The following is a 26,980-nucleotide window of genomic DNA, read 5'->3' on the forward strand; positions in this document are numbered from 1 at the left end:
ATTTGACGAAGGGAAAGGACGTCAGCAGATCTTTAGGTTTGTTACAGCGTAATAAAAATGATCATTACCGCCACCAACGTATACGGGGTGTAATAACAGCCGTGGTTGGTGCTTTTTGTCTACTCGCAAATTATGGTATGAAACGTTGATTTGAACCTTCTGACCAACTAGTGGATCAGACGGCACCCCACTGTCTGATTAATATCGCGTGATTTCTGATGATTGTTGTCGATTATATCGACTGTTTGTTTTTGTATGGGGTGCACCTATCTGTTGTAGCGTGAGCCAGAGAAGCTCCGCCTACTTCTCTCATTCCAGGAAGTAGATTGCCGCGGTTTCGCCCTTCGTCAAATCATAAGCTGCAAATCAAGAGTCCCTCTGCTATCAATACTAGAGCTATGAATACGAATGGTTATAAAGTATCACTCAACGGTGGCTAGCTTTAGTTTAACGCAGGTTTTATATTATGTCTAGGTAGCTAGCTTGTTAGTCCATGTGGTCCCATCGTAAACGGCTAACTTTAGCTAGCTAGTTGACAAGTTTAACTTTTACGGATAAGCGTGCTATTTTTTTTAAAATTTTTTTAGATGGCACACATCTACAATAAGGTATGCTTTTGTGCTGAGTCAGAATTGTGAGCTGTGCCATTAATATTGCATGCATGTCTTCTATGTTTTATTGTTACAAAAACATCATTCCATCACCAAACAGATATTTCAAAGATGGACTTGTCCCATATACTGCAACAATGTAAGGCTCCTGAAGAGGGACATTCCCCAGCAGAACCTGATACGCTGCTCTCCCGTCCAGTGGCTGAGGTCCTGCTTCATGTCCAGGAGAAACTCAAGGCACCAGGACTTACCACAGAACAAAGCAGAGAAATCCTTCATATTGTGGAGCAGCTATTCAGACTGGGGGACAGACACTGGCTTTTTTCTGAGTGTTGCAGCAATCAGAGCACAGGCTTGACAAGGGAGTATGTAGACTTTGTGAGCTCCCTGACACTGTATGCTGCTTTGCCATTGTGTGACAATGACAGTGGCACACTACCAGAGAGTTCCTTTGAGGCCATCCCGGCCAGAGCCTGTGTCGTGAGTTCAGTAGTCTTAGCCCTGGTACAAAGACTTGGGAATGGAGGAGAGGCTGTTTCCAGCCACTGCCAAGCCACCTCCTGGGTCTTCCTCACAGGTCCACTTGCCCCCCTCTTGTGTGTGTTTGCATTGACTCATATGCAAGAGCAGGCATGGACCAGTGAGGCCTCCAGAACAGCTGCATCTAACCTCCTGGACTCAGTGGTTCAGGCAGGGGACTGGGAGACCACCTCACAGCTTCTGTTTGGGAAGAACAACACAGAGCGCCAACCAGGAATCCTTGGCTCCATCTTGGAGATCCTGCAGTCTGATTTAAAAAGGTGAGTTCTGTCATAATGACTTACTAGTAAATAGTGCAAGTTGAAATTATTCAGAACATTTCAAACACTTTAACCTCTGTGTTGTTGACCATATTTCATCAACAATCCCAATTTCAAAAATGAACATCCTTTGCATTAGATTTTCAATCAGTGCACCATGCTGTGAATGTTCTAAATGTGTTGTTTATAATGTTTTGCAGGGACAGCTGGAAGCGAAACCAGGCCACTAAGCATGTATTTGCCTGGATCGTCATGCAGGTGGGCCGGCCGTGGCTGACCGACTATCTGGAGAAGGTTTTCCCCCCTTCACTGCTGATGTCAGATGATTACTGCACTGACAACCAAGTGCTGGGTGTACGCTGCCTGAATCACATTGTCCTCAATGTGGTGAGATGTACTATATCTCTCTGAACTTCCAGATAATGCCGTTATCTACAGTAATGGGTTGTAAAACTGTTTGGTGTTTTGTGTATCTGTTCAATTAACGTCTTCCCCTTTCAGCCTGCTGCCGATCTCTGTCAGTACAACAGGGCCCAGGTGCTCTACCATGCCCTCTTCAACCACCTCTACACATCTGAGCCTCAGCTTATTGAGGTAATGGTGTGGCTTTCAATGGCATTAACAGCTTTTGTATGTACAATGCACCGACCAACATCTCATAATACACTTTGTATGTACTAGTTGAGCTGGTGACCAAGTAGCCTCAGTCACATCATGGTATTCTATTGTTCCATATACTGTATCTTCCCCTCTGTGTCTCAGGTGGTCTTTCCATGCCTGATAGACCTTTTGCCTGTGTTGGAGAAAGACCCTGCTTGCACTGGGCTCCCCAGGAAACCTAACCGTTATGACGAGGTGCTGCGGCTGACCCTCACCCATATGGAGATGGAGCATAAACTTGCACTTCGGAGTGTCTATGCCAAGTTTCTGGAACACTTAATTGAAAAGTGCGGTGTATCTCCTCTTGCTAACACAGAACTATTATTACATTGAGTATCTGTGAGAAATTGCATTTGTTGTGATGTTCTGGTAAATTCCACTTTTTAAAATGTAAGACATCTAGGAAATTCACTTTTGGATTGTACTTTTCTTTTGTTAGGATGGGTATCGTCATTGTTCGCCATCTGAAGCGATTGGAAAGAGTAATCATTGGGTATCTAGAGATCTCAGACGGTCCTGAAGAACAGACTAGACTAGCTATCCTGGATGCTTTAGAAAAGACCCTGCTCATCGCCTGGCCAAGGTTGTCATTACCCCCAGCAAATAAATTAGACTAATAGAAATCCCATCTCTGTTTTTGTTGTCATACTGAGTGTTTGTGTCCTCTGGACTTGCAGAATGGAGTGCCGTCTTTCCGCCCTGGTGCAGTGTCTGTTGAGGCTAGTGTGTGACCTGTCCACAGAGTCCATACCCCCAGCAGTGAGAGAGGAGCTTGTCACGAAGGCCACTCATTGTCTGCTGCTGTTGGACCACTGCACCCAGGGCAAGCTCAAGGTAGGCATAAAACAGTATCACTGTGCCACTCAGGGTGTTGAGTTGGCTTTTAACCTCCAAGTATATCTCCTGTAGAATACATCTTGGCAATAATCAGAAATTGATTTAGGGCTCGATTCAATGCATTATGCTGAAGAGCTGCGCTAAAGTGTATTAGGTATTTAAAGGCAACGTTTCAGCGCTAGCGGAGACTGCATTCACGGTAAATGCTACATACGTCAGACAATCATAAAATCATCTTTACATTTCAATCATGCAATAAAGCTGATTTTCAGCGATACAGAATGATTTGAGCCCCTAGAGCAGCCATACTCAACAGATCCGGACCCAGAACTGGGTCAATACGGACCACGAGTCCTGCATTTACAGTGCATTCATTAAGTATTCAGACCCCTTTTTCAAAATTGTTATGTTATAGCCTTCTAAAAATGTATTAAATTGCTTTTTCCCCCCTTAATGTACACTACCCTATAATGACAAAGCAAAAACTGTTTTATTATTTTTGCAAATTTGTATTAAAAATCAGATCACATTTACGTAGGTATTCAGACCCTTCACTCAGTACTTTGTTGAAGCACCTTTGGCAGCAATTACAGCATCGAGTCTTATTAGGTATGACACTACAAGCTTGGCACACCTGTATTTGGGGAGTTTCTCCCATTATTTTCTGCAGATCCTCTCAAGCTCTGTAAGGTTGGATGGAGAGCGGCGCTCAGCTTTTTTCAGATCACTCCAGAGATGTTCTGGCTGTGCCACTCAAGGACATTCTGAGACTTGTCCTGAAGCCACTCATGCGTTGTCTTGACTGTGTGCTTAGGGTCGTTGTTCTGTTGGAAGGTGAACCTTGGCTCCAGTCTGAGGTCCTGAGCCCTCTGGAGTAGATTTTCATCAAGGATCTCTGTACTTTGCTCCGTTCGTCTTTCCTTGATCCTGACTAGTCTCCCAGTCTCTGCCGCTGAAACATATCCCCACAGCACCACCATAGAGATGGTGCTAGGTTTCTTCCCGACGTGACGCTTGGCATTCAGGCCAAAGAGTTCAATCTGGGTATCATCAGAATTGAGAATCTTGTTTCTCGTGATCTAAGAGTCTTTTGGTGTCTTTTGGCAAACTCCAAGTGGGCTGTCATGTGCCTTTTACTGAGAAGTGACTTCTGCCTGGCCTATCTACCATAAAGGCCTGATTGGTGGAGGGCTGCAGAGATGGTTGTCCTTCTGGAAGGTTATCCCATCTCCACAGAGGAACTCTGTCAGTGACCATTGGGTTCTTGGTCACCTCCCCGACCAAGGCCCTTCTCCCTTGATTGCTCAGTTTGGACGGGCGGCCAGCTCTAGGAAGAGTCTTCCAAATCATGTCCAATCAAGTTGTAGAAACATCTCAAAGATGATCAATGGAAACAGGATGCACCTGAACTCAATTTCAAGTCTCATAGCTCCGGGATACCTTATTTACATAATAAGCTATCTTTTATATTTAATAAATTAGCAAATATTTCTACAAACCTGTTTCTGGTTTATCATTATGGAGTATTGTGTATAGATTTTTTTAAATTCCATTTTAGAATAAGGTTAACATAACATGTGGAAAAAGTTGAGGGGTCTGAATACCTAGTGTGTGTATATATAGATATACATTCTTTTTTATGTCTGGCTTTTAGCTGCTGTTGTAGTCGTAAAAGGTGCCATTTTGAAATTTGGTAGTGCATGGGCAGTTTACCTCGTTATGTCATTTACTGACAGACCTTAGAGCTATTCATAACCTGTCAAATGTTCAGTTGATCAACTAGGCCATGTTAGCTAGGTGGGTAAATTAGGTTAACCAGCTATCTTGTAGTTAACATGGTCAGATTACACCGTGTTTGTTCACAGGCCACGACCACAAGCCCCCCCCCCCCATTTGATTTTGTTGAGTCATTCGGATGACACTGTAAAATGTGTAGAATTGCAAGAAATTTGCTTTAAAATGTATACATTTTCTCTGCCAACAAGAAGGGTGTAAACAGTTTGGGGTTCAATGATGGGGGTTTGTTACTTTGCCAAAGAATGGCAATATCCAGCCGCACCTTTGCCACCTAGGACTGGACCTTCTCAAATTGTAGTTAAATACCCCTCTAGCTTAACTAGTAATACATTTATGTATTTCAAGTTGTGTATGATATAAATCTGAGCTCAGAACTTCTGAGATAAAGGGGCAAGTTATTGCCACTTACACTGAACAGAAATGCAACTTATGTGTTGGTCCCATGTTTCATCAGCTGAAATAAACGATCACAAAAAGATTACTTCTCTTATTGTTGTGAACAAATTAGTTTACATCCCTGTTTGTGAGCATTTGTCCTTTACCAAGAGATAATCCATCCACCTGACAAGTGTAGCATATCAAGAAGCTGATTGAACAGCATGATCATTAGATTCACCTTGTGCTAGTGACAAAACGGTACTCTAAAATGTGTAGTTTTGTCACACAACACAATTCCACAGCCATCTCAAGTTGAGGGAGTGTGAAATTGACATGCTGACCGCAGGAATGTCCACCAGAGCTGTTGCCAGAACATTTAATTTCTGTACCTTAAGCCACCTCCGAAGTTGTAGAAAATTTGGCAGTACGTCCAACCAGTCTTACCACTTGATGGCAACAGAGTGCCCTATGATGGTGGCGGTGGGATTATGATATACGCTGACAAGGAACACAATTGTATTTTGCCAATGGCATTTTGAGTGCTCAGATACTGTGACGAGATCGAGGCCCATTGTCGTGCCAGTCATCCACTGCCATTATCTCACGTTTCAGCATGATAATGCAAGGTCGCAAGGATCTGTACACAATTCCTGGAAGCTGAATGTGACAGTCCTTCCATGGGATGCTCTGGGTCAATGTGTGCAACAGTATGTTCCTGTCAATATCCAGCAACTTCTCACAGCCATTGAAGTGTGGGACAACATTCCACAATCAATGTGTTCAACTCTATGCGAAGATGTCATGTCAGATACTGACTGGGTTTCTGATACCTTAAAAAAGCATGTATGTGACCAGATGAATGTATTCCCAGTCATGTGAAATCCATAGATTAAAGGCCTACTTTATTTCAATTGAGTTCATAAGAAAATCAGTCAAAGTTTGAAATAGTTGTATTTTTTTCAGTATATTAATGGTAACTATTCTTTCTTCAGATGCTTCTAAAGGATGTCGACAGCAGCTGCACCAGCACCTATGTGCTGAGATGCATAGAGACGGTCACAATGGCCCAAAGATGACATATCTGCAGTGTTCATTCCTCCGTTGGAAATGAAACCCACATCTGTGGATATCTGGAACAGTGATATGATCAAGATGAATGTGGTTAATTGAGCAGGACTGACAGAACCTGGATCATCATCTATGTAGTCTGGCAATATAAGACTGACCCAAGTGCTATTATACAGTAAACTGACATGTTCCATTCTGTGTCATGGATCCTCTGTATTTATTAAAACATTGCTGGCTGGGGAGATTTGGTAAGTCATTCTTTATCAAACAGCAGAAACTCCTTTTCACCCAGGTTTAAGACATTACACTATTGCCAGGCTACTTGGGATTGAGATTTATTCATTTGAACAAATGGGCAGAAGAGGACCCTGTAGGTGGAAAAACTGAATTCAAGACAGCAAATAATTTGAAATGTCATTCATGATGGGTCTAAATTTGCTTATTTCAGACTTGTGCAAATTGAATGGGGTCAAGCCTGATCACAGGATTACGCCCCATCCTCATAATCCAACCAGGAGTGATACATTGACAAATTACTGGAAGTACAGTCCCATTAGGCAAAACATTCTTGACAGCTCAAAGAACCAAAAGGCTTGATGCATTCCAGTAGTAATCGTTCCAGACAACATAACCAGGTTAACCTTCCAAACTAAGAAAGGCCTAGAGTCCATGTCAGAGGAAGCCTGACTATGTTGCCTTGCTTTTGGGGACAGGCTCCATTTCCTGTTCATACTCAATCTCCACATAGGCCCTTTTCTTCCTGAATACAGCGCCTTTGAGGGGCATCTTTCCTTTGGAGCCTGAGGCCTCAGGCTCCTCTTCCATCTCTTCTTCAGACTCATCCTCTTCACTGGATTCTTCATGTTCATCGCTGCCTGCCTTCAGATTGTCCATGTCCTTCCAAATGAGACATGTTTAGTCTTAAAGCATATCAAGCAATATCACACCATATTAGTCAAAGTGTGAGTGATCTTTAGATGTGATCATGCTATATTTTTAAGTTACCTCAAAGTCACTGAGATCGCTCTCTTCTATTTCATCCTCAGCAACAAATTCTTTCTTTCCAACATCCTGCAAACACATTCACTTGATTAAAATGCATCAGATGGAATTGGGCCTCCTACTTGGGTTTCATTTTGATCAGTGCCAATGTCCTGCACCAGACCCTGCCCAATAAACAAGAGGTATCTTATTGGTTGTGCTGAAAGGAACACTTGCAGTCCAAGGACTAGTCTAAACTTAAGTTCATAAGATAGTTCTTAAGTGCAATTACTCAATATCTTAAGATTGAATGATTTTCTTAACTATCTTAAGATGTTTGTTTATAGTCAACCTATCAAGCAATGGCAATCATGTTAGCATATTTCATACTGAGATTACTGTTCTAAAACATGTTCTTGGGTTTGAAATAAGCAATACTGAAACTTTCAAATGAAGTTTGAGTGAATTAAACATGTTCAATTGCTTTCATGAGCTTATTCTCTCACTGCCCTGACTGAGTTTAAAACAAGGTTTATCTATCTTGGAATTAAGAACACATCCAATAACTATTTAAGAAACAAATTTCTTAACTTGTTGCTTAAAGAGAAACATAAGAAATAATGCAATAATATTTCCAAGAACCTTTTGAGGAATAGCAACTTTGCTTAACTTTCTTCCTAAGTCTATAGTTAAGGAACAAATGGCAGTTAAGACATTTCTTCTTAAGATTTTGTGAATCTGGGCCCTGCTCAATAGAAACTCTATTAATTAAGGAGCCATTTTCACCTCATCATCCTCCTCCTCCTCCGAGTCAGTCTCACTCTCCTCATCCTGGTGCTCCAGTGCCTTATCAAAGGCATGGATGGGGAAGTTGTAGATGTCGCCATACTGAAAGAAATAGAACATTAATACTCAATCTCCTGTTATGAACATACCATATTTGTCTCATGCAGTTTTACTTTGTCTGAAAGTATTCTTCAGGTGGTGACAAATTGTGGAGTGATTGACACTGTACATAATCATGTATTTACCGTTCCTTGTTTCAGTCTCTCCAGCAGTTCTTTCTCTATTGCGTTATCAAGCTGTGCAGCAATCAGGGCCTTTTCCTGTAAAACAATAGAATATGAACTCATGCTTAGATCACATGACATGAGATTTTTGTAAATCATACCCTTTGACAGGAACTGTTGAGTCACCAATGCCTTACAGTCTATTCACCACCACTCCTTGGTGCAGAACAGTTGAATGCCAGGGACAAAAACACTACTGAACTGTTTAACCAAGTACGTACCTCTTTCCTTTTCTCTCTTGCCTCCACCTTTCTGCTAAGGGGGACCAGTTTCCTCCTGAAAGATCATACATTTACAGTTCACACGTCATTTACATAAAAAACATTAAATAACAAAAAAAAATACAATTTGACCTTTACAAGTTAAAGGAAACCAAACTCATTTCTGCAAAGATCAGTTTGAGTATGTGAAAGGAATGGTGTATATAGGTTGGATGCTTACTGTCGTTTGAGTGTGAGCTTGCGGATACGGATGAGGTACTGTGTGATCTTGGTGAAGCGCTGTTTACATTTGTGTCTGATGAAACGGTGCCAATAGATCAAGTTCTGGTCAATCTGTTCCAGAGCCTTCTCATAGTTCTTACTAAGTTTCACCTACGAGACAAAGTTGAAGTTGTCAAAGACATCAAATATAAACCAGTGTCTATTAACAGACAGTTCTATTGTCACTTACCTTCTCCCACATTCGGGCAGGGAAGGCTGCCCTCTCAATAACCTTCATATATAAGAAACATTGACCTAAGAAATAAAGTAAGCAGATACATTAAACTTCAATTTGCATTGTAATCACAATACATTTAACTACTAAAAACATACTTCCTAAGTGTAGCTAAATATTTCTGATACTTATTTCACAGGAGAAAACGTACCTTTCTCCTCTCTTATAGTTGCATACTGACTGTTTGCTAGTGGGCAAGATGACCTATTACAAAGCCCAGTTATATTGTATTCATTCCGGCAAAAGTTCTGAACCTTTGTCCTGTTAAAAGACCAACAGAAACAGTATTTTGTAAGTTAACCACCTTATCATCTTGACTGCTACAACAAATGAGCTGGCGTTAAAAGCAATGAATGGGTTCCACATCCACACACTTGTGAGAAGATGAAACTTCAACAGTAGGTAACTTACTTGACTTTGAAGGAACAGAACGCTCTGTTTCCTATGACATCCCAGATAACCTAGAAATTACGTGTTCAATTAGTTACCTGGTCACTTTCCTCCAAAACCATCTACCAAATATCTAACTAGGGGCAATTCTACGGTAACAGTGATGCTTAGACTGATTCTTCACTTAAGAATGTACAGTTTGTGCCATCATTTGCATGTCCTGTTACGCAGGTAAATATATTTTTGCAAAATGTTCAGTGGATTTTCTTCACAGCAGTCCTTGTGTATAGTTTGCAAAGTAAAACAATCTTCGTTTTTTGCTAGACATACATTTCAATGGAAAATAATCTTGAGTCTCAGCATCACTCAATCACCCTGGAATCGACCCAGCTAGCAAATTTAGCCTGGTTGCTAGGTATATGGCAGAATACACATTGATCAAGCTAACTGGCAAACCAACCAACAAGCTGACATTTTATGTATCATTGTTAGTCATTGAAAGATTAGATAATATATTTGAATGCATAATCACAAATCAATATTGTAGCTACAAGTGTAAAATAAACTGATGTCCAGAACTCGTTAGATAGCGCGTGGCGTCGACAAAATCGTGTCGGAAATCAGCTAGCTGGTATCTCTTCACTTACATCGTCGTGCTGCATTTTTAGTTCCCCACACGAGTGTTGTGAGTTCCCCGATTGTTTAAATTTTTTTTTATATATATAAAATCCAAACAGTACAACTTTACAGGCAAGGTGTAGTTACGTTTTATCTCAGTACAACCACATGGAACAATAGGAAACGGACGTTAATTCTTCTTTTTTTTTACATTTGTATTGCTGGATCGCAAACGTGAAGTGCGTACACCGCCACCTACTGTACTGGAGTGTGAGGACATTCACGGGGTGGTGGGCCGAAGCCTTAAAACGTGAAGTTGATCTATCTCCGTCAATGGAGGAGCAGATTTTTTTGTGTGACATTAACATATTTTAACTATAAAATATGTTGGCACCTTCAATTATTGAAATATATGTTTATAAAAAAGTATATTTCAACACTCGGACGCTCAGGCAAATTTGCCGAACGTCTAAACATGGAACCAATCAGAACTCCCGTACCAATCACTCATTATGAAGTCAACCAATGGCCTGCTTATATCCACGATGTAAACACAGCCTCTTGTGAAAACGTGAGCTGCTGTCTGATGAAGGAGAACAGATATTGCTAGCTAGCTCCCAGAATGAAGTACGACACGTATCTGTTTTCGAATGCACTAGACATATGTCGCATGCAATACTAATTGTCTTGATTGTATGAAGAGGTAACTCCGTTGACCATTTAGCCAATTTATGAAAAGCTAGCCAATGTTAGACTAGCCAAGCCCGCTACTTTAAATGTAAATTTCTGTATCATTAGCGATCTCTGTCAGTAAATTAAATTGCTGAATCATGTTTTGGCATGATTATTTTTGTCTCATTTCAAGTACCTCGCTGCAGGCTTAAATGAACATTTAATCATATACTTAGCATAGAAACCCAAATAAAAGCATGTAGATAGACAGATGTGTCATGTATGCCAGAATGGAGGTTTAAAAACGACAACTGCATATTAGCCAATACATATGGCATAGCCTACACATATAGCATTGTGCTCTGCAATAAGATAACCAGTTTGATTTCTAATGAGATGAGATGAGTTCTCAAATAGCAGCTGCCCAAAACCAAGGTGGACATGCATTGGAATGTAAAATGGAGAATGATAAAGAGCCTGTAAGATTATATAAAATGCAGTTGGGAAATGAATGTTTGCGTTACAAATATTATATGTTCAGTGTATTTAGATTTAAAGGTTTAAATTATTAACCTTTAAAGAAACTCTTGCCAAATCAATTTGTTATTCTGCTATGACTGAGTGAGACTTGTTTCATGCATATACTGAACCAGTCAAAAGTTTGGACACACCTACTCAATCCAGTGTTTATTTTACTATTTTCTACACTGTAGAATAATAGTGAAGACATCACAACTATGAAATAAAACATGGTATCATGTAGTAACCAAAATGGTGTTAAACGAATCAAAATATATATTATATTTGAGATTCTTCAAAGTAGCCACCCTTTGCCTTGATGACAGCTTTGCACACTCTTGGCATTCTCTCAACCAGCTTCACCTGAAATGTTTTTTCCAACAGTCTTGATGTAGTTCGCACATATGCTGAACACTTGTTTTACCTGCTTTTTCCTTCCTTCACTCAGCTGTCCAACTCATCCCAAACCATCTCAATTGGGTTGAAGTCAGGTGATTATGGAGGCCAGGTCATCTGTTGCAGCACTCTATTACTCTCCTTCTTGGTCAAATAGCCCTTACACAGCCTGGAGGTGTGTTGGGTCATTGTCCCGTTGAAAAACAAATGATAATCCCAATAAGCGCAAACCAGATGGGGTGGTGTATTGCTGCAGAATGCTGTGGTAGCCATGCTGGTTAAGTGTGCCTTGAATTCAAAATTAATCACAGACAGTGTCACCAGCAAAGCACCATCACACCACCTCCTCCATGCTTCATGGTGGGAACCACACATGCAGAGATCATCCGTTCACCTACTCTGCGTCTCACAAAGACATGGCGGTTGGAACCAAAAATCTCACATTTGGACTCAGTCCAAAGAACAGATTTCTACCGGTCTAATGTCCATTGCTCGTGTTTCTTGGCCCAAGCAACTCTTTTCTTCTCATTAGTGTCCTGAACAGTTGATGTTGAGATGTGTCTGTTAATTGAACAATGGCAATGCTACCAAATACTAATTGAGTGTATGTAAACCACTGGGAATGTGATTGAGTGTATGTAAAGTTCTTGACATTTTCCAGATTAACTAACATTTCTCTTTGCTTATTTGAGCTGTTCTTGCCATAATATGGACTTGGATTTTTACCAAATTGGGCAATCTTCTTTATACCAACCACCCTTACCTAGTCATATAATAACTGATTGGCTCAAACGCACTAAGAAGGAAAGAAATTCCACAAATTAACTTTTAACAAGACACACCTGTTAATTGAATTACATTCCAGGTGACTACCTCATGAAGCTGGTTGAGAGAATGCCAAGAGTGTGCAAAGCTGTCATCAAGGCAAAGGGTGGCTACTTTGAAGAATCTCAAATATAAAATATATTTTGATTTGTTTAACACTTTTTTGGTTACTATGTGATTCCTTATGTTATTTCATGGTTTTGGTGTCTTCACTATTATTCTACAATGTAGAAAATAGTAAAAAAATAAAAACCCTGGAATGAGTAGGTGTGTCCAAACTTTTGACTGGTACTTTACATACAATCAAAGAACACAATCAACTAATGTTTCACCATTTATTCAGTAAGAAGACAAATTGCAAAGGTGTCAGGCAGTGTCAGGCACGATTAGATGTACACTAGTTGTCAGTGGTGTAAAGTACTAGTTTTTTGGATTATCTGTACTTTACTATTTATATTTTTGCCTACTTTTACTTTACTATATTCCTAAAGATAACAATGTACTTTTTACCCATACATTTTCCCTGACAGCCAAAAGTATTCATTACATTTTGACAGGAAAATGGTCCAATTCACACTTATCAAGAGAACATCCCTGGTCATCCCTACTGCCTCTCATCTGGTGGACTCACTAAACACAAATGCTTTGTTGGTTAATTATGTCTGAGTGTTGGAGTGTGCCGCTAGCTATCCGACTATAAAAAAATAACTGGAAAATTGTGCCGTCTGGTTTGCTTAATATAAGGAATTTGAAATGGCTTATACTTTTGATACTTAAGTACATTTTTACAGTTCCATTTACTTTTTATCCTTAAGTATATTTAAAACCAAATACTATTAGACTTTTACTCAAGTAATATTTTACTGGGTGACTTTTTCTTTTACTTGAGTTATTTTCTATTAAGGTATCTTTACTTTTACTCAACTATGACAATGGAATACTTTTTTCCACCACTGCTAGCTGTCCTATAGATTTTTGTAGTAAATTATTACTTGAAATAAATTGAAAGCTAAAATGCATGTGACCGAACGTACAGTTGAAGTTTCACGTTTACATACACTTAGGTTGGAGTCATTAAAACTAGTTTTTCAACCACTCCACACATTTCTTGTTAATAAACTATAGTTTTGGCAAGTCAGTTAGGACATTTACTTTGTGCATGACACAAGTCATTTTTCACTGTATCACAATTTTCCAGTGGGTCAGACGTTTACATACACTATGTTGACTATGCCTTTAAACAGCTTGGAAAATTCCAGAAAATTATGTAATGGCTTTAGAAGCTTCTGATAGGCTATTTGACATCCTTTGAGTCAATTGGAGGTGTACCTGTGGATGTATTTCAAGGCCTAACTTCAAACTCAGTGCCTCTTATCTTGACATAATGGGAAAATTAAAAGAAATCACCAGTCATCAGAAAACAAATTGTAGACCTCCACAAGTCTGGTTCATCCTTGGGAGCAATTTCCAAATGCCTGAAGGTACCACGTTCACCTGTACAAACAATAGTATGCAAGTATAAAAACCATGTGACCACGCAGCCGTCATACCACTCAGGAAGGAGACGCGTTCTGTCTCCTAGAGATGAACGTACTTTGGTGCGAAAAGTGCAAATCAATCACAGAACAACAGCAAAGGACCTTGTGAAGATGCTGGAGGAAACAGGTACAAAAGTATCTACAGTGGGGCAAAAACGTATTTAGTCAGCCACCAATTGTGCAAGTTCTCCTACTTAAAAATATGAGAGAGGCCTGTAATTTTCATCATAGGTACACTTCAACTATGACAGACAAAACGAGAAGAAAAAAAATCCAGAAAATCATATTGTAGGATTTTTAATGAATTTATTTGCAAATTATGGTGGAAAATATGTATTTGGTCACCTACAAACAAGCAAGATGTATGGCTCTCACAGACCTGTAACTTCTTCTTTAAGAGGCTCCTCTGTCCTCCACTCGTTACCTGTATTAATGGCACCTGTTTGAACTTGTTATCAGTATAAAAGACACCTGTCCACAACCTCAAACAGTCACACTCCAAACTCCACTATGGCCAAGACCAAAGAGCTGTCAAAGGACACCAGAAACAAAATTGTAGACCTGCACCAGGCTGGGAAGACTGAATCTGCAATAGGTAAGCAGCTTGGTTTTGAAGAAATCAACTGTGGGAGCAATTATTAGGAAATGGAAGACATACAAGACCACTGATAATCTCCCTCGATCTGGGGCTCCACGCAAGATCTCACCCCGTGGGTTCAAAATGATCACAAGAACGGTGAGCAAAAATCCCAGAACCACACGGGGGGACCTAGTGAATGACCTGCAGAGAGCTGGGACCAAAGTAACAAAGCCTACCATCAGTAACACACTACGCCGCCAGAGACTTAAATCCTGCAGTGCCAGACGTGTCCCCCTGCTTAAGCCAGTAGATGTCCAGGCCTGTCTGAAGTTTGCTAGAGAGCATTTGGATGATCCAGTAGAAGATTAGGAGAATGTCATATGGTCAGATGAAAAACTCAACTCGTTGTGTTTGGAGGACAAAGTATGCTGAGTTGTATCCAAAGAACACCATATCTACTGTGAAGCATGGGGGTGGAAACATCATGCTTTGGGGCTGTTTTTCTGCAAAGGGACCAGGACGACTGATCCGTACGGGTAAAGGAAGAATGAATGGGGCCATGTATTGTGAGATTTTGAGTGAAAACCTCCTTCCATCAGCAAGGGCATTGAAGATGAAATGTGGCTGGGTCTTTCAGCATGACAATGATCCCAAACACACCGTCCGGGCAACGAAGGAGTGGCTTCGTAAGAAGCATTTCAAGGTCCTGGAGTGGCCTAGCCAGTCTCCAGATCTCAACCCCATAGAAAATCTTTGGAGGGAGTTGAAAGTCCGTGTTGCCCAGCAACAGCCCCAACACATCACTGCCCCAGAGGATATCTGCATGGAGGAATGGGCCAAAATACCAGCTACAGTGTGTGAAAACCTTGTGAAGACTTACAGAAATGTTTTGACCTCTGTCGTTGCCAACAAAGGGTATATAACAAAGTATTGAAATAAACTTTTGTTATTGACCAAATACTTATTTTCCACCATAATTTGCAAATAAATTCATTAAAAATCCTACAATGTGATTTTCTGGATTTTTTTCCCTCATTTTGTCTGTCATAGTTGAAGTGTACCTATGATGAAAATTACAGGCCTATCTCATCTTTTTAAGTGGGAGAACGTGCACAATTGGTGGCTGACTAAATACTTTTTTGCCCCACTGTATATCCACAGTAAAACGGGTCCTATATCAACATAACCTGAAAGGCCGCTCAGTAAGTAAGAAGCCACTGCTCCAAAACCGCCATAAAAAAGCCAGACTACGGTTTGCAACTGCACATGGGGACAAAGATTGTACTTTTTGGAGAAATGTCTTCTGGTCTGATGAAACAAAAATAGAACTGTTTGGCCATCATGACCATCGTTATGTTTTGAGGAAAAAGGGGGAGGCTTGCAACCCGAAGAACAAGACAAAGAACACCATCCCAACCGCGAAGCACGGGAGTGGCAGCGTCATGTTGTGGGGATGCTTTGCTGCAGGAGGGACTGGTGCACTTCACAAAATAGATGATATCATGAGGGAGGAAAATTGTGTGAATATATTGAAGCAACATCTCAAGACATCAGTCAGGAAGTTAAAGCTTGGTTGCAAAGGGTTCTTCCAAATGGACAATGACCCCAAGCATCTTTCCAAAGTTGTGGCAAAATGACTTAAGGACAACAAAGGCAAGGTATTGGAGTGGCCATCACAAAGCCCTGACCTCATTCTCATAGAAGATTTGTGGGCAGAACTGAAAAAGCATGTGCGAGCAAGGAAGCCAACAAACCCGACTCAGTTACTCCAGCTCTGTCAGGCGGAATGAGCCAAATTTTTTGACCCAAGTTAAACAATTTAAAGGCAATGCTACCAAATACTAATTGAGTGTATGTAAACCACTGGGAATGTGATTGAGTGTATGTAAACCACTGGGAATGTGATGAAAGAAATAAAAAATAAAAGCTGAAATAAATAATTCTCTCTACTATTATTCTGACATTTCACATTCTTAAAATAAAGTGGTGATCCTAACTGACCTAAAACAGGGAATTTTTACTAGGATTAAATATCAGAAATTGTGAAAAACCGAGTTTAAATGTATTTGGCGAAGGTGTATGTAAACTTCCGATTTCAACTGTATGTTCGACCTAGCATATAGGCCCGACATCATTCGGGATTGGGTCGTGGGAGGGGTTCAAGTGCGTCGTAGGTTTTTGGCATATAAAAAAATAATCCATTATTGAGTGTCAGTCAGCCCCCTTGTCAGTCAGCCCCATTTCTCATAAGAAACTAGCTCCCTGGTACACAGAAAATACCCGAGCTCTGAAGCAAGCTTCCAGAAAATTGGAACGGAAATGGCGCCACACCAAACTGGAAGTCTTCCGTCTAGCTTGGAAAGACAGTACCGTGCAGTACCGAAGAGCCCTTACTGCTGCTCGATCATCCTATTTTTCTAACTTAATTGAGGACAATAAGAACAATCCAAAATTCCTTTTTGATACGGTCGCAAAGCTAACTAAAAAGCAGCATTCCCCAAGAGAGGATGACTTTCACTTTAGCAGTGATAAATTCATGAACTTCTTTGAGGAAAAAATTATGATTATTAGAAAGCAAATTACAGACTCCTCTTTAAATCTGCGTATTCCTTCAAAGCTCAGTTGTCCTGAGTCTGCACAACTCTGCGTGGACCTAGGATCAAGAGAGACGCTCAAGTGTTTTAGTACTATATCTCTTGACACAATGATGAAAATAATCATGGCCTCTAAACCTTCAAGCTGCTTACTGGACCCTATTCCAACTAAACTACTGAAAGAGCTGCTTCCTGTGCTTGGCCCTCCTATGTTGAACATAATAAACGGCTCTCTATCCACCGGATGTGTACCAAACTCACTAAAAGTGGCAGTAATAAAGCCTCTCTTGAAAAAGCCAAACCTTGACCCAGAAAATATAAAAAACTATCGGCCTATATCGAATCTTCCATTCCTCTCAAAAATCTTAGAAAAGGCTGTTGCTCAGCAACTCACTGCCTTCCTGAAGACAAACAATGTATATGAAATGCTTCAGTCTGGTTTTAGACCCCATCATAGCACTGAGACGGCACTTGTGAAGGTGGTAAATGACATTTTAATGGCATCGGACCGAGCTCTGCATCTGTCCTCGTGCTCCTAGACCTTAGTGCTGCTTTTGATACCATCGATCACCACATTCTTTTGGAGAGATTGGAAACCCAAATTGGTCTACACGGACAAGTTCTGGCCTGGTTTAGATCTTATCTGTCGGAAAGATATCAGTTTGTCTCTGTGGATGGTTTGTCCTCTGACAAATCAACTGTAAATTTCGGTGTTCCTCAAGGTTCCGTTTTAGGACCGCTGTTGTTTTCACTATATATTTTACCTCTTGGGGATGTTATTCGAAAACATAATGTTAACTTTCACTGCTATGCGGATGATACACAGCTGTACATTTCAATGAAACATGGTGAAGCCCCAAAATTGCCCTCGCTAGAAGCATGTGTTTCAGACATAAGGAAGTGGATGGCAGCAAACTTTCTACTTTTAAACTCGGATAAAACAGAGATGCTTGTTCTAGGTCCCAAGAAACAAAGAGATCTTCTGTTGAATCTGACAATTAATCTTAATGGTTGTACAGTCATCTCAAATAAAACTGTGAAGGACCTCGGCGTTACTCTGGACCCTGATCTCTCTTTTGAAGAACATATCAAGACCATTTCAAGGACAGCTTTTTTCCATCTACGTAACATTGCAAAAATCAGAAACTTTCTGTCCAAAAATGATGCAGAAAAATTAATCCATGCTTTTGTCACTTCTAGGTTAGACTACTGCAATGCTCTACTTTCCGGCTACCCGGATAAAGCACTAAATAAACTTCAGTTAGTGCTAAATACGGCTGCTAGAATCCTGACTAGAACCAAAAAATTTGATCATATTACTCCAGTGCTAGCCTCCTTACACTGGCTTCCTGTCAAAGCAAGGGCTGATTTCAAGGTTTTACTGCTAACCTACAAAGCATTGCATGGGCTTGCTCCTACCTATCTCTCTGATTTGGTCCTGCCGTACATACCTACACGTACGCTACGGTCACAAGACGCAGGCCTCCTAATTGTCCCTAAATTTCTAAGCAAACAGCTGGAGGCAGGGCTTTCTCCTATAGAGCTCCATTTTTATGGAACGGTCTGCCTACCCATGTCAGAGACGCAAACTCGGTCTCAACCTTTAAGTCTTTACTGAAGACTCATCTCTTCAGTGGGTCATATGATTGAGTGTAGTCTGGCCCAGGAGTGGGAAGGTGAACGGAAAGGCTCTGGAGCAACGAACCACCCTTGCTGTCTCTGCCTGGCCGGTTCCCCTCTTTCCACTGGGATTCTCTGCCTCTAACCCTATTACAGGGGCTGAGTCACTGGCTTGCTGGGGCTCTCTCATGCCGTCCCTGGAGGGGTGCGTCACCTGAGTGGGTTGATTCACTGATGTGGTCATCCTGTCTGGGTTGGCGCCCCCCCTTGGTTGTGCCGTGGCGGAGATCTTTGCGGGCTATACTCAGCTTTGTCTCAGGATGGTAAGTTGGTGGTTGAAGATATCCCTCCAGTGGTGTGGGGGCTGTGCTTTGGCAAAGTGGGTGGGGTTATATCCTTCCTGTTTGGCCCTGTCCGGGGTGTCCTCAGGTGGGGCCACAGTGTCTCCTGACCCCTCCTGTCTCAGCCTCCAGTATTTATGCTGCAGTAGTTTATGTGTCGGGGGCTGGGGTCAGTTTGTTATATCTGGAGTACTTCTCCTGTCCAATTCGGTGTCCTGTGTGAATCTAAGTGTGCGTTCTCTAATTCTCTCCTTCTCTCTCTCGGAGGACCTGAGCCCTAGGACCATGCCCCAGGACTACCTGACATGATGACTCCTTGCTGTCCCCAGTCCACCTGGCCGTGCTGCTGCTCCAGTTTCAACTGACCTGAGCCCTAGGACCATGCCCCAGGACTACTTGACATGATGACTCCTTGCTGTCCCCAGTCCACCTGGCCGTGCTGCTGCTCCAGTTTCAACTGTTCTGCCTTATTATTATTCGACCATGCTGGTCATTTATGAACATTTGAACATCTTGGCCATGTTCTGTTATAATCTCTACCCGGCACAGCCAGAAGAGGACTGGCCACCCCACATAGCCTGGTTCCTCTCTAGGTTTCTTCCTAGGTTTTGGCTTTTCTAGGGAGTTTTTCCTAGCCACCGTGCTTCTACACCTGCATTGCTTGCTGTTTGGGGTTTTAGGCTGGGTTTCTGTACAGCACTTTGAGATATCAGCTGATGTACGAAGGGCTATATAAATAAATTTGATTTGATTTGATTTAAAACTGACCAGATTTTAAGATCTTTATAAAGTTAGATGTTCTAAAGCAGAGGTTTTATTTTGTACTTATTATCTGGTCCATGTTTTTACACCGCTATTCTTTATTGGGTTACAACCCCAAAAACGAATAAAAGCCTCAGCTGTATTTACCCTTCAGCGAAACCTGCTTGGGTGCAGAGGTTGACCAAAAATCGAACCTTTCAATGCTTTAAATATCGGTCACATTTTTTTAACCATATAATGAAACCCTGGTTCATGATCAGACGGCTGAGGTGCATTGCGTAACAATGAGGTCACACCTGTCACAGAAACACTATGACGCTCCCGATCATCACATTAATGAACCGAAGGATCAATGTTCGTAAGGGTTCCAAAAGTATTAGAGGAATGCTCATAGTCTTTTATAAACTGGTTTGGAAACAAAGTCCACGTTTTCATGTATAATTACATTCAACGATCAGTGCAAAAATATAATTACAATTTCTCAATATGAAAGAAGCTAAAATGTTTGTGAATTTCCAATAAAGTACAGCAAACCGTCAGTAGTTCGCATTATAATATATTCACAAATGATGCATGCTGGGACATTGGATAGAGTGAGCAGAGAGGAAGAGGCGAAGCGAGAGCGAAAAAATCTGTCTTCTCCAGCAGGTGCCGTTTTTTAGTTTTTGTATGGGTCAATGAAAGTGAATTTGGTTAACAACAAATGTAATGGCCTATTTGCTATGTGTGGTTTATTTGATCGAATATATGTTTCGTAATGATTAGGTTGTTTAGAGTTTACTGATAAATCTGAGAATCGTAAACTTTGAGGAAAAATTTATCGGAGTTGTGCCTCGTCGTCATTAGTTACCACAGTCATAAAGTCATACACCTCGCCTATTTTCACAATTTATCGTCTTAAATTGTGATTTTAAACCTTAACCTCACTGTTAACCTTATGCCTTAACACTAACCTCAAATAAAAATCACATTTTCGTTTTCATGAATTTTACAGACTATTTTGACTTTGACTGTAGTAACCTAATGGGCACCGTTGAGCCTGTTTTTCACGCGAGTATATGCTCTCTCATTGGCTAGAATGTGCCCACCTGATCTTGCCTCCTCCCGACTGCCTCTATTTTTTTAAGACATGTATTTTCATTGTTAGTGGCAAGTAGAGTATCTGGTCAATATAATGGATAATATGTGTAGTTGCTCTGTCCCTTGACATCCAAATCGACCAATAGCCCCTCCTCCCTAGATCTAAAGGATTTACAGATGTGTAAAATCAGTGACACGTCTTCTTTACATTATAAGACCTCATGCTATGGAAGAAAGCGGTTTCTTATTTACTTGTTTTTTTTAATGCTCATTCATAACCAAGCGGGAAGGGGGTAATTACAGTTGGGAAGTTGTAAATACCTGTTGGATGCATTCACATGCTCTGAACTCGTTGAGAAACGCTGATTGGCTAATGGCCAACAACCTCGTGTCAACCATAACCAAAAGTACAACTATCATGCTTGTAAAGAAATTATGGTGCTAAAAAAACGAATTAATAGATTGGTTTTCATAAATAAAGTTTTGTTGTAATTTCCATAGTAGGTGATGTCAGAGGTCAGCATGTGGGAGAAGTCAGTGCTCAGTGTTGGCAGATGAGTTTCCCACTAGTAATTACCAGTTGGAGGGGCGTTCAAGTGTTTTCCCCCCAGTCGTAAGTGGTAATTACCACTTTCTCACTTTGTTATGAACGCAGCACTAGTGCCTAAGAAAACTCAAGTGAGACAAGATTAGGATCTGAAAACAAGAAACATGACATCCTTCCTCTCAGCCTTACCCTACGATGGCACATGTAAAAGTGACAAGTGGCAGAACCGGATCTGAGGGCCTAGTTCCTTGACTATATTGTTTTCGCTCATGATGTGCTAAAGTATTGATAAAGTAATCATCTAATAAATTATACAAATTTGACTATCTTGCAGCTAAATACACAGCAATCCTATAATTCATATTCTATATGTAATTCTATTGCTAAGTATTTCTCAGAGTTAGCATGACAGAGGGAATGGCTAGCTAGTATTTGTGTTTTGCAACACTCAATGTTATGAGAGCTTTTCCATGGACCCCATTTGGACTACTACACCCCGCTACACAAACAATCGACAATCTTCCAAGGTTATGTTAAAATTAAACATAACATTCAAACATATGACATACTTGTTTTAATATTCAGAGTAGTCTTTAATTATAAAATGTCCTTACAGAATTATGTAACGTTAAAGTGTTTGTGCCAAATGACAAACTGTAACCATTTTCATTATTCAAAAATAATGCATTAGGTATATTAACTGAATGTAGAACACACAATGCCTTTAAGAACACATTTTACCTCTATATTGATGTATAAACAGGACTTTACTACTGTCCCTTAGCTATATCTAAATTCTCTTCCATTTCAACTCAAAATATGTTAGTCCTATTTTGACATACAACCACTGTGACTGAATATGTACACACAAGCTCCATCCTTACATGCACACACATTTCTCCCAATCAAATAAGGCAAGCTCTTTGTTGATACATACAAAATAAGCCATGTTTTTGTGGAAAAAACAAAAACAAAAAACAGACAACTGATTTATTTAGAAATGTTACCCATTAAATGCTGTACAACACTGGCACCATTAGTTGGCACTCACTTAGCATTACCAGTCAACTGGTTTCTGTAATGCATGGTACAAAAACAACAAATTAAATGTCACAGTTTACATAAGCTCATAACCTTGAAAAGAACAAACTGACATGCAACTCACATCAACTTACATTTAGCTATAAGCATGAAAACACAAGTCTGCTTTTCAGAAGTGGAACTGACATTGCACACAATACAGCACAACAGTAATGTAAAATGTTAAATGCCCTGATGCCTCCCACAGCCATTGGCAGCATATGATGATTTCCACACCTTGGAAATCATGACGGGGCCATCAAGGATCTAGCATTTTGACCAAAGTATATCCAGGTGCACATGGTTCAGAGACCTGTTGCAGACCTTCAAGATGTCTTATCAATAATACTACATTGAGGTTAGGCAGGAGCTGATCTTTGTACACAAGAGTGACTGTAGTAGCGGTAAGTAAACCTGCAGCAGCATCAGAAGTGCTGCATAGGACAACAGTGACATAGGCTTCAGTAACACAAGGTGAACAATTGAATCATGTGTTAACAATACAACAATTCTCTCGTAAAAGAACCATGACATGGTTCTTTTTAGGTGAGAATTAGTTAAAATTCAAAATGCTGCAAGCAGGGTTCTCAGGTATGCAACTAAATATTTTGCTGTGCGACCTGGAGTTTTAATTTGGGAGCACTGTGCGAAATAATTATAATCCAATATATATATTTTTTAAATAATTGCTGTAATGATAAAGTGTCACTGTAACATTGTTTCCAGAGTGCAGATTAGTTAGCGTCATGCTTGCACCATTAATACAGTGAAAACTAAAGTTAAAAAGATCTGACCCATATTACCAGCGCAATGATTTTTTTCTTCCCGCATTTTACATTCATAAACCATGTCGCACATGGCATCTGGCCCAATTGAAAAGTGTAAATGTTCAGACATGCCGAAATCTGCAGAGGTCTCCCTTCTTTTAGAAACAAAGTGAACTTGAAACAAAGTACACTAAAATATTTCGCATTGGAAGCAGTGACACAGGAAACGACAAGTTCCACATTTGCAGCCTGTGAAGGAATTGTCCATTTTGAATGGAAATGTATGTTGTTTCAAAGAAAGCGTCAGATCATTTGCCAAGGTCTGTGGATCAATGATTTTCTCAATGCCTATGCCCTAAGACGTTTTTACTAAATCGTAGACGTAGATGTGAAAGTCATCATCAAACTTGATGAAATAAACAGAGGGTTTGGCTTCAACCTGATGGATAACCATGCCAGTCCTTTTGCCGCCATCCTCTTTGGCATACTCCACTTGTTTGCCAACAAGGCTATCCACCACTTCTCCAGGCTCTCTCTCTGCTGGAGGCGAGTCATCTGCAAAAGCATAGAATATTACCAGCTTTCGTGAGATAATTGGTTGACTACATCTATGTAGTATGATTGTATCTACAGTAAAACAATTTAGAATTACATGTTTCTTAAAAGAGATAGAGACATTAAACAATGAGCACGGTTACATGCACACAATAATGTGATTATTGTGGATAGGTTAATATAATAGTTTGTTTAAAATGTTTACATGCTTTGCAAGAAGAACAATTTCCCTAATAATCCTGTTTACATGTACACATCTGAAATCAGGCTACTGATAGGCCTTTTGATAAGTGCAGAAAAATCGGCAATAAAAATATATTTGATTCGGTGTTCAGACAAAGTTTGTATGTGAAAACTATTTATAAGACGCATACTTTCAGTTTTTCCAGAACTCACTTCACTCGCACTACCTGGTGCTGGCACAGGCACATGTGCAGATCAAATACACCACCGGAACACCGATTAAGCTGTTTACATGTCCGAATAATTCAAAAGATTGCTCAGAAAACTATGTGTTCTAATCTGTGTATGCTTACTTCAATTTTGAGCTTATGCTGATTAAAATAAGCAGAGTAAGGTGTTTACATGACTATTGCATAATCTGCCTGCTGCCATAATCAGTTTAATATCAAACTATTACTGTGCATGTAAATGTACTCAATGTCTACATTTTAAACACTGAAGATCATTTCTGATGGACTCTCACTTGAATCAGGCATTATCCGGAGATCCCCCTCTTTGTAGTCATCCAAGAGTTGGTACATGTACAAAACAGGGTCCTTTTCGTAAGTGATGTAGAACCATGTGTTCATAATGGGAGCCTGTGCTAGCACCATGCCCCTCCACTCCTCCTTTGGTCCTTCATCTTGCTCAAACATGTGCTCCACTGCTTTACCTATCATGGTTTCTGCTAGCTGGGAATCGCTGACACGAGCGGGAGCTACAATACAGAGAGCACTTTCAAATGGACAGCTAATATGGCTATGAAAAGACACATTTACTAATCTGTGATATAAGGTATGCATGATCAAACACACATCAAGCACATAAGTACATTGGTTATACCATACTGAACAGACATAAGAGTAATATGCTTTTTATGGCAGAGCAAAGCCGATTTTTGTCATGTCTTCACAACACATACCAACTCGGTCTGGTAAAACCTCCAGGCCTTGCACCCGCTCATCTTTGTGAAGCTCAAGTCCATAGATGCAGTCAAATCCATCATACTTGATTAGGTAGAGAGAGGGGTTAACAGGGACTTGGTCGAGAACTGTTCCTTTCCACTGGGAAACCTTGGAGTCTTCCTTCCACTGGTGTGTTATCCTGCAACCCACTATGTTTCGTCTAGGTTGGGCAATAGGCTTGCTTGGACCAACATTATTCTTTTGCTTCCTATAGAGATCCCAATTTGAGAGTCAAGGACAGCAATATGTAAATTAATGTCAAATCAATCTATGTAGTATCAGTTTGTAAGCCAACCTGCTTTTGGTTTTATGCTGTGTATACACAATGAGAGAACTTACTTGTGGGAATTTTTCTTCTTCATCATATTTGCAGATACCCCAATATTCCCTAAAATGACAAAACAAACGTGTGCATGAAATCTCTCCAATCAGTATTTATTACTGTATCATATTTATATTTTAAAAATTACAGCCATTTAGTGTAGCAGGCTATATGTAATGCGTAAAGTTCTTGCTGCCTTCATGTACACAAGGCGAGAATGTGTCTCACCCCCATCAGCTCTGGGGCGCTGGCCTGGCCTCTTCCCAAATGGGGTCTTCATTGATATACATGTAGGTAAGCAGCCAGGCTGCCAGACTAGGGTGACAATGTCTACTAGGTAATCAGGAGAAAGAAGGACAGTGTGCAGGTGGTGGCCCCAGGTGGGAGGATCACTCCCCTCCAGGGCAGGAACACTTAATGTGGCAGTTCAAACTGTTGAAAAATGAGCATGTGTTAAACATGGCAACATTATGATGAAGAATGACTTTGGGGTAGAAAATGTCATAACTAGCAAGTATCTCATTGCAAATGTAACTGTTATGAACCTATTCAGTCATGCTGACTCGTGTGCTATAGACCTGCCTTTTATACAATCATATATAGCACCAGTAGCTGCCTAAAAACAATTGCAGAACAATATATATTTTTTTGTTGTTGCAGGGTGGCTTAGTCTTGCACACCATGTTCAACGAGTCATAATTACAGTAGAGACCAAGTAGGCCTACCAACACAGGTCAATCAGACCTGATTTACTATTAGTGGTCCATAGAGAAAGTAGGCCCATCTTGGCTCAATTTGTCACAATTCTGATGTAATTTCTACAACGTTAGGTGTAATAGAATAATGTATACTTATGAAAATAGACAACATAGGCTGTATTTCCTGAAAATGTATAAACAATAGGGATTGACACCCCCCCCCCCACCCCGATTTTTTGTTTTTTATCCAGACAGCAGAAATTATTTTTTAGTAGACTAGGATTTAGACCCGCCCCCTTCAGACATGTTTTTTCAAACATTACTTACCTACAGGTAACATTGAAATAACGTTCATCTCATTGCCTCGAACTCACTGTTGTATACTTTTATTTAACAGAAATGGCAAGCAGTTCAAGCTAAGTAAAACTACTCAAGATGCTCTAGAGTGACCCAAGAAAGTATAGGATTGTCATTTTGTTTACAATGAATAAAGTCAAAGGGAGGAAATATGTTGCTTGACGTTGCATACATGTGCATCCTGAAGCACCGATTCGCTTGATTGTCAAATAGGCGGATTGACTGGATTTTAACTGAGGAGGTATGGTACCTCAATGTCAGCCATGTTGCACCAGTATATACAAACCCCGCATCAAAACCAGCGCAAGCGAACAAAGGAGGGGAAGGTTTGGGTCTGTCTGACATGCATTTGAAATGCAAACAACAAAGCAGGTTTATACACAAATTGCTCATGCACATGCATACCTCCCAATGAACTAGTGTAGTTAGTGGTCGTCTGAGTCCATGCATTTGATTACCAATCGAGTGATTAGTTTGAGGGTTGCTTACCCGATGAATTGTACATCTAAATTGATCCCATCTCGCTTTTCCTCTGGCTCCGTTTGCATACAACCCAAATCCTATGGCCGAGTCCCACCTATCCCGCTTTCTACCAAATAGTGATCTGGAAATG

The 26,980-nt window shown here is 40.5% G+C and overlaps 3 protein-coding genes and 1 non-coding gene across 5 annotated transcripts; 1 reads left to right on the forward strand and 3 right to left on the reverse strand.

The window, feature by feature from the left end:
- The first annotated feature begins 285 nt into the window (after positions 1-285).
- On the forward strand, positions 286-6,393 carry tti2 (TELO2 interacting protein 2). Of its 2 annotated transcripts, XM_064974434.1 has the most exons (8): positions 286-608; positions 712-1,411; positions 1,612-1,798; positions 1,913-2,005; positions 2,174-2,358; positions 2,511-2,654; positions 2,749-2,905; positions 6,076-6,393. In XM_064974434.1, the coding sequence occupies exons 2-8, from the start codon at positions 723-725 to the stop codon at positions 6,157-6,159; spliced, it is 1,539 nt and encodes a 512-aa protein (XP_064830506.1). In that variant the 5' UTR covers positions 286-608; positions 712-722; the 3' UTR covers positions 6,160-6,393. The 2 variants fall into 2 exon arrangements, with proteins under 2 accessions (XP_064830506.1, XP_064830499.1); XM_064974427.1 differs by having other exon boundaries at positions 286-1,411.
- Positions 6,394-6,470: 77 nt separating this feature from the next.
- mak16 (MAK16 homolog (S. cerevisiae)) lies at positions 6,471-10,139 on the reverse strand. The gene is made up of 10 exons (XM_064974446.1): positions 9,957-10,139; positions 9,331-9,380; positions 9,071-9,180; positions 8,875-8,939; positions 8,644-8,795; positions 8,424-8,478; positions 8,164-8,238; positions 7,919-8,020; positions 7,157-7,222; positions 6,471-7,048 (listed from the first exon to the last, which is right to left on the reverse strand). Exons 1-10 carry the CDS (start codon positions 9,969-9,971, stop codon positions 6,839-6,841), a joined length of 900 nt encoding a protein of 299 aa, XP_064830518.1. The 5' UTR covers positions 9,972-10,139; the 3' UTR covers positions 6,471-6,838.
- Positions 10,140-20,028: 9,889 nt separating this feature from the next.
- On the reverse strand, positions 20,029-20,124 carry LOC135551778 (small nucleolar RNA U13). Its single transcript, XR_010457372.1, has one exon. It is a non-coding gene; the product is annotated as a small nucleolar RNA U13 (small nucleolar RNA).
- A 1,836-nt stretch (positions 20,125-21,960) lies between these two features.
- spinb (spindlin b) lies at positions 21,961-26,980 on the reverse strand. The gene is made up of 6 exons (XM_064974461.1): positions 26,857-26,980; positions 25,541-25,744; positions 25,330-25,378; positions 24,948-25,198; positions 24,510-24,743; positions 21,961-23,803 (listed from the first exon to the last, which is right to left on the reverse strand). The coding sequence occupies exons 2-6, from the start codon at positions 25,590-25,592 to the stop codon at positions 23,604-23,606; spliced, it is 786 nt and encodes a 261-aa protein (XP_064830533.1). The 5' UTR covers positions 25,593-25,744; positions 26,857-26,980; the 3' UTR covers positions 21,961-23,603.

Source organism: Oncorhynchus masou, chromosome 1, assembly GCF_036934945.1.
Source record: "Oncorhynchus masou masou isolate Uvic2021 chromosome 1, UVic_Omas_1.1, whole genome shotgun sequence".
NCBI lineage: Eukaryota > Metazoa > Chordata > Actinopteri > Salmoniformes > Salmonidae > Oncorhynchus > Oncorhynchus masou.

Bases quoted from the DNA above. Each gene is read 5' to 3' on its own strand.
- tti2 (XM_064974427.1), top strand. From the start codon at position 723: ATGGACTTGTCCCATATACTGCAACAATGTAAGGCTCCTGAAGAGGGA. The intron at 2,006-2,173 runs GTAATGGTGTGG...TCTGTGTCTCAG, and splicing joins CTGAGCCTCAGCTTATTGAG to GTGGTCTTTCCATGCCTGAT. The intron at 2,906-6,075 runs GTAGGCATAAAA...TTCTTTCTTCAG, and splicing joins GCACCCAGGGCAAGCTCAAG to ATGCTTCTAAAGGATGTCGA.
- mak16 (XM_064974446.1), bottom strand. The intron at 7,223-7,918 runs GTGAAAATGGCT...ATGTGTTTGCAG, and splicing joins AGGAGGAGGAGGATGATGAG to GATGTTGGAAAGAAAGAATT. The intron at 7,049-7,156 runs GTAACTTAAAAA...CTCATTTGGAAG, and splicing joins GCGATCTCAGTGACTTTGAG to GACATGGACAATCTGAAGGC.
- spinb (XM_064974461.1), bottom strand. From the start codon at position 25,592: ATGAAGACCCCATTTGGGAAGAGGCCAGGCCAGCGCCCCAGAGCTGAT. The intron at 25,379-25,540 runs GTGAGACACATT...TTGTCATTTTAG, and splicing joins GCGCCCCAGAGCTGATGGGG to GGAATATTGGGGTATCTGCA. The intron at 23,804-24,509 runs GTGAGAGTCCAT...ATGCTTTTGCAG, and splicing joins CCGGATAATGCCTGATTCAA to ATGACTCGCCTCCAGCAGAG.